The sequence below is a fragment of the Amphiura filiformis genome, chromosome 11 (assembly GCF_039555335.1).
Source record: "Amphiura filiformis chromosome 11, Afil_fr2py, whole genome shotgun sequence".
Taxonomy (NCBI): domain Eukaryota; kingdom Metazoa; phylum Echinodermata; class Ophiuroidea; order Amphilepidida; family Amphiuridae; genus Amphiura; species Amphiura filiformis.
Genome location: NC_092638.1, coordinates 2,620,956 through 2,630,237, shown reverse-complemented (window position 1 = coordinate 2,630,237; position 9,282 = coordinate 2,620,956). Strand labels below are relative to the sequence as shown.

The 9,282-nt window shown below is 35.4% G+C and overlaps 1 protein-coding gene across 1 annotated transcript; it reads left to right on the top strand.

Annotated features, from left to right (window-relative positions):
• The first annotated feature begins 3 nt into the window (after positions 1–3).
• On the top strand, positions 4–3,803 carry LOC140164335 (adhesion G-protein coupled receptor G7-like). Its single transcript, XM_072187610.1, has 5 exons — positions 4–124; positions 1,075–1,412; positions 1,869–2,143; positions 2,597–2,663; positions 3,260–3,803. Exons 1-5 carry the CDS (start codon positions 20–22, stop codon positions 3,801–3,803), a joined length of 1,329 nt encoding a protein of 442 aa, XP_072043711.1. The 5' UTR covers positions 4–19.
• Positions 3,804–9,282: the final 5,479 nt, after the last annotated feature.

Below are 9,282 nucleotides of genomic sequence, written 5' to 3'. Positions count from 1 at the left end.
CAAATGCTTTGAGTGCTCCATGACTATAGATTCCCTATTCGGAGAACCTGCAGAATTCACGGACGATTTGCACGACCCTGAATCAGATGCATACAGAAATGCAACCAAGATATTACATCCCTTTGTAAGTATATCAATCATAAAAATTCTATACTTTATCATAATTCGTTATGAATTCGGCAGAGTGACGAATACGTAAAATCGCTATTTTGAATAAATGGCGTTTGAACATTTTCGTACCATTCCATCGGCCCTTCTAAACATTTAAAACATTAATATGATGAATTATTTCAAATGTATATTAAAGATTAAAGAAGTGAATGTATAGTATTTAATTACAATACTTTTATGTTTTAAAACAATGAAAACGGGTACAACGCCACAAAATCCCAACAGTTGCTCATTCAAATACGTATGAACCTTAGCACAAGTCATTGATGTTTCTTTTGTGTGCAGAATATTGTGTGCGGATATAGACTGAAAACTTGGCATATAATTTTTTATAATTAGTCATAGCCATATTTAGGAAAAAATCCTGTGGAAATCGAATGATGCTAAAATATTAAAGCAGAAAACGCAATTTTGGTCTATATATTGTGTGTATTTTCCAGTTTAGCGAAGGCGCACTAGCACATTAATATATACGTCATATAGCGACTTATGTGGTGAATATGTGTGCCTATTTTGGTGTCACTGGATAGAGAAGTCCTATAGCTATTCGTTGGTGTCAAATATAGAGGTGTGGGGTTATGTGAAATGGTTACACATTTGGGTGAGGCAGGGGTTATTGTTGTTTTATGAACTTTTTGTTAAAGGTTTGGTGTCGAGAGGGACTCTGTTGCAGCTGTGGCTGCTTTGGAGTGACCCTTATGATATTATGAAGCCATGCATTCCTTGAAAACAGTTTTTCTATGTATAGAAAGAAAACCTCGGCACATTATTTATTGTTGTTAATTTATATGAATAGTGTAGTATTTTACTGTATCATTGTATGTTTTGAACACATAAAGAAAGAAAATATAATTTAAAGCCACATATTAATATGAAATGTCTTACTTTTGCCTTTCCTCATAGATTGAAAAAGTAATATCTGACACAGACACGGCAGCCGATGTGTTTCTGTTCACTGATATTACACAATTCACGCCTGGCAGTATTAAAGTAGCTTACACGGTTACTTTAGAAGAAGGTACTATGTTGTACGACAAAACACTTGCAGTTGAAATGAATGAGGCTCTGATACTTCAAGATAACCCGGACGTGTCTGTCAGAAATGGAAGCTTGTCCGTTGTGGAACACCAAGAACCTATATCCCCACCGGGCCCGCTCAATATGGTCATCTTTACCTATGTCGGATGCTGCGTGGCTACATTCATGATCACTATTACCATTGTGGTATACATAATTAATAAGTACGTTTGGATTTTACTTTTCATTATTTGTTGGAAATGTTTTGCAAAGGCCTTCATAATCAAGAACACCAACCAATGTGAACAGTTTACGTATGTTTGGCTGATTCGTAGACTTTTTCTTCCTTTATATATCGGGTACATATATGCACCTTTGCTCTACGTTTCTGATGTTCAAAAAAAGCTAAATTTTTAGGTCTAGAAAAAAAATACTTTAACTTTTGTGGGCGTGAGAAATTCTAGATAATATATTTAAGTTCAAATGTCGGCCGTCACATTTCAGCACATGATTTTGTTCGAAAGATTAAAAGTTTGAGGTAGGTCGATGTTGGCGCTGTCACGAACTGTCATGTGACGAGCATGGAAATATTTATTATTAGTGTTAGTGTTATTATCATTGTTACTATTTTTGTTGTTATTATCATTGTTACTATTTTTCTTATTATTATTTTACGACAGACATTTATTGAAGTCTCTTAGTAACAAAATCTTACTCAGTTTCTGCGTTTCGTTGTTGGGACTCTATGTGTCTTACATCGTTCTAATTGCAAAGGTAGAAAGTGGCGATGTTGACGAGATAATTTGCAATGTTCTGGCAGGCGTTGTACACTACTTCGCACTTGTAACAGCTTCGTGGACAGTGATGGAGGGTATCGCAATGTGTTGTAACTACAAAAGTAAGCTCGATGGTTTGGAATGGTGTTTCGTTACTACAGCGTCTTTGTTTGCATGGGGTAGGTAGTGTAGTGTAAAGTTCAGTTTATACTCTACTTACGTTCGGAGCAGCAGCTCATTGGCTCATAGCCATGGCTATGCCCAGTGAAATTTTGACGCCGCTGTATGGGCCGTCGAGTATGAACTGAGCTTAACTTTTTGAAGGTTTTAAGTTAATGCTATAGAACTATATGAATTGACTTTCAATCAAATTGCAGTGGAACAATTCAGGACAGATTTCCCATAATACAGCGCGTCTAGCCATTTTGTCGATCCAAATAGCACCTTCTACGCATGCGTATTAGTTGGTGGCGTGAGGGCGGTATAAAAATAGTATGAAAAAGAGTTGGACGCGCTGCACTATGGGAAACAAGAAAGACTGAACTAATGAGTTAATTAATAAAGAATTGATCAAAGAAAGGTGGTATATCAATTAACATTTTAATGAAAAATGATTTTTGTGATATCTACAGGAGTACCAGCAATAATTGTGATAGTTACGAGCCTAATTACAAAACAAGACTACTCAAAGGAAGATATGTAAGTAATATCTAATATGTGCAAGACCTGCTTTAGGTGTAACATATTCTGAAATTAAAGTACAATATCAACATGCTAATTAACATGTTTAAAAAGGTATCAAGGTACTAAATTTAGTTTTGTGTACATTGGACAATAATAATAATTCTGACAGCCGGACAGCCAGATAGCCGTTCCGTCGTTGGTACAGGTTTCATCAGCATAACCAGCCTCAAGAGGTACTAGTACCTTAGAGATGCAATCAAAATTCGAGTGGCAGTCGACCGCTGGTTCCGGGTGGATTCGTCCGGTTGGAGCCTGTTCAACCGCTGGTATTCGGTGGTCATCCGGCGGTCGAGTTTTGATTTCATCCCTTACAGATAGCATTTCTGGCCATATACTGCGTTAATTTTGAATGGCAGACCTGTTTGATGGGAGGTTTAGGTGTTAGACACTGCAGCTTGCAACGGAATGTTACTGGCCGATGTATTCTAAGTTTTAGTCATATTATTGGCCAAAAAGTTCTCTATGACTTAACCTATATGCCACCAGGGTAAATAAAGTTCCATCATTCGCTGAATAGAATATTAAAGTAATTAATTTGTTTTCCATTTCAGATGCTTTTTAAAGCAAACTCCCATGATTGCCTCTGTCATAGTACCTTTGGCTGTTGTTATCACCGTGGATGGTATCCTATTCATTTATGCAGCTCAGGTTTTTGTCTCCCAGAACGACCCTCAAGGCACCAAAGCATCTGACTACGGCAACAGCAAATCTCGCTTGAAATATGACGTCATCGTAGTGCTGCTACTGACTTTAAACTATGTTGTGGGCTACCTTGCATTGGTTCCATCCACTCAATACATAGCACAACCATTCTTTTGTTTTTTGAGCATTGTCTTTGGTATTTCATTGTTCTTTTTATTCGTTGTTCGACAAGCAGGCATATTTCTCACGACATCTTCGAGTTTGGAAACCAGTGAGGTGCCTGACAGTATTGTTAATGCAGGCGGTGTTAGGTCTTCAGATGTTAGGTCTAGCTATATATCTGAATCGAATGTTCATCCTGATTCGGTGCCGATGGCCCCAATTGAGCAGAAGAGATTTGAAAACGACAGTAATGAGGGATGCAGGAATGCTGCTTTTAATATGAACGATTAATCAAATACATTTTAACGCAGTTCTTAAAAAAACACCCACACTCACTCCACACGCCTACCCCTCCCCCACCCACCCCCACACACCCCCACACACAAAACCTCACACATTGCATAAGGGTAGATGTCCATCAATGTGGGTTACATTGTTTCAGTTCCAGCCCGACCTTGTAGGATACACAATATCGCACAATGAGGATAAATTGTGGCCATATAGGGAATGAATTACACACACTTTTTCCTCTGTGGGGTACAACGATTGTGTAAAGAGGTGTTTAGACTCGCTCCATACATACCCTAACCCTACGGGGGCCCATCAAAATAAGCTATTTTTGGCGTTCGCGCTTTTCATGCATAATATATTAACAGGTATCCAAGTATTACAGCCGCATAAATATGCATATAGCTTCAGAACTATAAATCGTATTCTCAATATTTTGACATAGAAAGAAGGATGGTATATTTACGCGCATTTTGATACCACGTTCGTCCAATCAACACAGCAGTGTTTTTAAATAAAATATCCGAATTTAATTTCTAAATCTGTGAGTGAAAAAATTTGCATTTTGTTCATAGGATTGAGACATTTTTAATGCGAACAGTAATTTTAATATTAAGGGGACTCGATCTTTTGTGCGTAATTATAGAGGGCCAGGGGATTCACTCTATCATTTAAAAACTTATTTGAAGAAGTCAAAGAGCCCTAAGAATAAAAAACTGTAGTGTAATTCACGCCAGACACAATTTCTTTATATGACAAACATTATTTTTTGTAATCGATCAAAAAACAAACGTTTTATATCAATTTAAAATTTAGCCTGAATCCGTAAATATGGTACCTCTCGCCCTTTTTTTAGGTCAAGGCTGTTTTTACCATTATGCAGCGAACCATTGTTGAAGCTATTTCACATACATGTACAAAACATTCTAGAGAAAAAATGAGGCCATATACTGTTGAAATATCTTTTGTTGATTTCGAATGATAATGTTATGAAGTCGTAAATTTTAAGGTCAAATTCCTAAAACCAAAACAAAACATTGCGACGCAGATATTTCCCGACTTACGCAATTTCATCATCACATCAGTGTCGTTATTATTTGTTTGAAACCTTTCCCAAACGTTCGTGATCTTTATGCATAAAACGGCTAATCTATCTTTACAAAACGCTTCTTTTTTAGTAAACAAAAGATGGCATTATGAGATTTATCATTTATCATTACACTCCTCTACTCAACTGCCATCGTGGCCGAGCGGTAAAGCGCTAGACGCGTAAATCAAAGGAATTTTCGAATCGCTGGCTCGAATCCCAACGAAACCTGTGGAAACTTTTTTTTCTTCAAAATTCATGATCGCATTCCGAAATGAGTCACTTGTCGGTAAATCATGTATCGTATCCTTAAGGAGAAATTAGGGGTTTAAGCACTTTTAGAGGGTAATAGTAATCCCCTTTAAGTTTTTAGATTATAAAGATTATAATGCTTTGTGTTAAAGCGATGTTTATGTCATGAATTCAAATCCACTAAACCCAGATTAATACATCACCAGTACAGGATGTAATGTCGCTTTTCTTTTCTTTTCTTTTTATATTTGACATTTTACCATCATTTCATAAACATTGTTTACAATTGTTTCTTACAATTGTTTCTCTATCATATTCTTAGAAATAACATTATAATATCAATGTAACAATATCAATCAATGCTTTCATTTCACAATATTTTACACTCAAGAATGAAAATAATGAAATAATATAATAAACGTTGTTTTTAATCGTTTGATACTTTATATTTTATCATCACATAGTAATATTTTGCGAAAATGTTATTAATATGTTTAGTTTTATGTTTCAAATTGTTACAGCAAGATTATAATGACCTTAAAAATAAACTAAAATAAATTGTATACACTTTGATTTTTCAACATGACAAACGAAGTTTGAAAACGTTTCTTCAAAAATAAAGTATACTTTATCTACTTATTGTATGAAATATTATAATAGCATCATAATATGAAATATTTTAATATGTTTTCTGTAACGCTTTGTACTTAAAGGTGAACCTCATTGAAAATAAAGTTATATATCCATGGAAAGCTTATGATATCAGGATACTAAAAATTATTTTTTCCGATTTTTTTTGATGGCCAATAAAGCTGAAAAATTAAAAAAATGAATGAATTTTGGGTCTTTTTTAAGGCGCCCAAAAAGCACCCAAATCAATGTCTATGACCTTGGGAATGCTCGTTGCCGTAATCAAAAAATTAATAAAAAATCCAGCCCATATAAAGGTTTTCATATTTAGCGCATTGCGGTAATACATTCTTTCCCCACAATCACGATTGAAAGAAACAGATACTTTATTATGAAATAAATACAATTTAGGCTTAGTAGACCATTATTTGATGGAATTCTGAAATCTGAATAAAATTAAAATATTGTCACATGTGTCACGATTCTTTAATGATAGTACAATCAGTGTACCGTACTGAAAAAGTGAAACATTCATGTTTTATGGATTACCGAACATGATGCGTAAATTGCTGCTGAAGAAATTGCAGGAACCCGATCAAGGTGGACATGCACAAACACAGCGACTCGCTTCGTCCTCCGGTAACACTTGCGCTGTGTGCCCGGCTGTGTGTTTTAGCAGATTTGATCAATCGCTTATATTTGGAACATTTACAGGAATAAATTTTGCTGATGAAGTAGCAATAAGTTGGAAATATCAGAATGTGAATATCAAATCGGTCATTTTGTCTGCAAGTACAGTACAGTCGCGGATACCGAACACTCGGCGACTGAGACTCAGTCAGTCACTGAGTTCATCCCGTAGGGATGTATCTACGAGTTCGCCTATCATACATGACCGGTTGTAAAGCTAAGAAATAATTAAAAACTCTGTACATGTACCTTATTCTATTCCTTCATTTTCTCATTGTGATAAGTTCATCTCAACTTGCAGTTATTTTTTGCAATCTGTTTTTATTCCGGTTCTTCGGCGAATCTTCGCTCTTCGTGCTTTACTGTAATATTCCCTATGCATATCGTGGATGGCTTGGCCTATCCCAAATCACCCCGGCCATGATTTGATCATGATGTTTCCTTCATGTTATTCTTATTTTATTGAAGATATTTTTCATGTAAAGTAAGTTGACAATGACTGAATTCGTGCATTGGCCTATTGGCCCGATGCATGCCACAGTAATGCATGGACATTGTGTTTACAATCAAACCCGGAAGTAACTGTGTGTCCCCGAGCTGACGTCATCAACGAAAGCGCCCAATTTGAACGATTTCGTTTTGTAATTTAGGGGCGGGGGGGGGGGCCAATATCCAATCTTTGCATGGAGATTATGACTAGCCTGGTACGTTAGGCAAATAAAAAATATTCTTTTCTGCTTCCTGGCATCATAAGCTTTCCATTGATATATAACTTTATTTTCAATGAGGTTCACCTTTAAATGTTTTAAACATTTAAACGAGAAAAATGATCTGAATAAGTTTTCCTTATGTCTTGCCACTAGATGTTTTACATGACTTGTGCAAACTTGAAAGGAACATAAAACAAAATGATGTGGTTATAATTTCTTAATAATATACAGCATTTACTAGAATGTGTTTGAAAACATGTTCATACACTGCTAGATAGTCAGAACCAATCAGAGAAATCGTTAGTAAATTACTAGCCGTGCATAAATGTTGTATAATTGCACGGGCTCGCACTCCGCGTAGTACGCGCAGTGCTTTCGGACGCGTTCATTTTTCTAGCGAGTGGATGCATTTATATTTGATTGCATTTTTCGACATTTTTTGTGACAATTTTTAAATAAAAATAGCAAAAATCACGCGATTTTTTTCTCGTGTATGAAATAGTTTAATAAATTCGGGGCTCGTATATTAGACGCATCGACATCTCAGTACGCGTAAATCATTTTGTACAATTTCACTCCCAACAAGTGATACTCATGTATTAACCAATGATTAATGTTATTTGTATTATTCCATTTAGTTTTTGGTAGTAGTGGCCAGTTTATCAAAATTGTGTACATGTCGCAAATTAATTGTTAGGACGTGTGTGTATTTTATATTGTGAGAAGCATAATGAAACAGGGACCAGACAGGATGGATTTGTTTTTATGATTTTTGTATTTTAAATATTTTTCCTGGACAATTCTTGTATACTCAATTATCGAACTATATACAATCCTTTGTGGAGTGTATCAGCATAGGATATAAAAACAATTTGATTTGCTGTAAAAAATGAAAGTGATGGCGTTGTACAGTTGTGATGTTTTATACGTAGTATCCATTTAAAGTAGAAGATAGACTAACCAGAACTTTACACAGCTAGGCATTTGGCATCCAAGATTTTTTCTTAATAAACAGGGAGATTGCTTCTTGCATTTCTACTGGAGTGACAATTCTTTTATTGGAGCACTGAAACACTTAATGGGTGTTAAGATTTGAAACGCTAGAGATACAAAGGGTGTCCCAGAATGATTTATACCGGGAAAGTTGATTTTTTTTAGGTATGAAGGGCATTACTTTTGGTAGTATTGTTTTAAATTCTAAAATTTGTATATATTTAGCTTTCTTAGGAATTTTAGATTTTAGAAATTGGACGTTTATAATAGAAGTTACAGGATATTGCGTAAAAATGGTGAATTCCAAATTTGGACAAATCTATCTATTTTGAAAACCTGTAAAATTACTAACCGTTCAGCACAAAGTTTTTTAGAAAATGTTATGCAGTATATATGTTGTGTCCTGTTCTCCTACTAAACAGTCGATATCTATCGATTATGAATGACGTTACGAAGCAATCCTTGTAAAGGATTTGTTACTCTTGAGTGACCTTAAACTATTCTTTGTTTGGCGGCATTTTGAAGACAATTACTGAGGTGTGTGAGTTCCATCATTTGAAATGCCAGCAGAGATGGATCGTATAGAGAAGGTCCGTCCTTAGTGTTACAGCAGATATTTATGTCCACAGTATATTGGCAAACCAACAGCTAGTAACGGAGAAGATTAAAATTAACTGCGGAGGATCCTTAAGGGGGTACTACACCCCTGCCCAATTTTGTGCCTATTTGCATTTTTCTCTAAAATTATAGCGCAATGGTGACAAGTAAGATGTGTATATTATAGGGGCAAGGACTACAACTACTGCACTGGAAATTTTATTTCAACAGTTGTGGAGTTACAGTCAAAAATGAGGGAAAACCAATATTTGATCAATAAATCAATAACTACTTGCCTTGAGTTGCTGAGTTTTCAGTGCAGTAGTTGTAGTCCTTGCCCCTATAATATACATATCTTACTTGTCACCAATGCGCTATAATTTTTGAGAAAATTTTTTATGCCCTGAATATTTTATATGTCTTGCGTGAATAATTACAAAGTTATGGCACTTTTATAATATGCATGTCTGAGAGTACACAGCTTCCTTAAGTTGAATACCGGAGTTGAACCATATAGTAAATA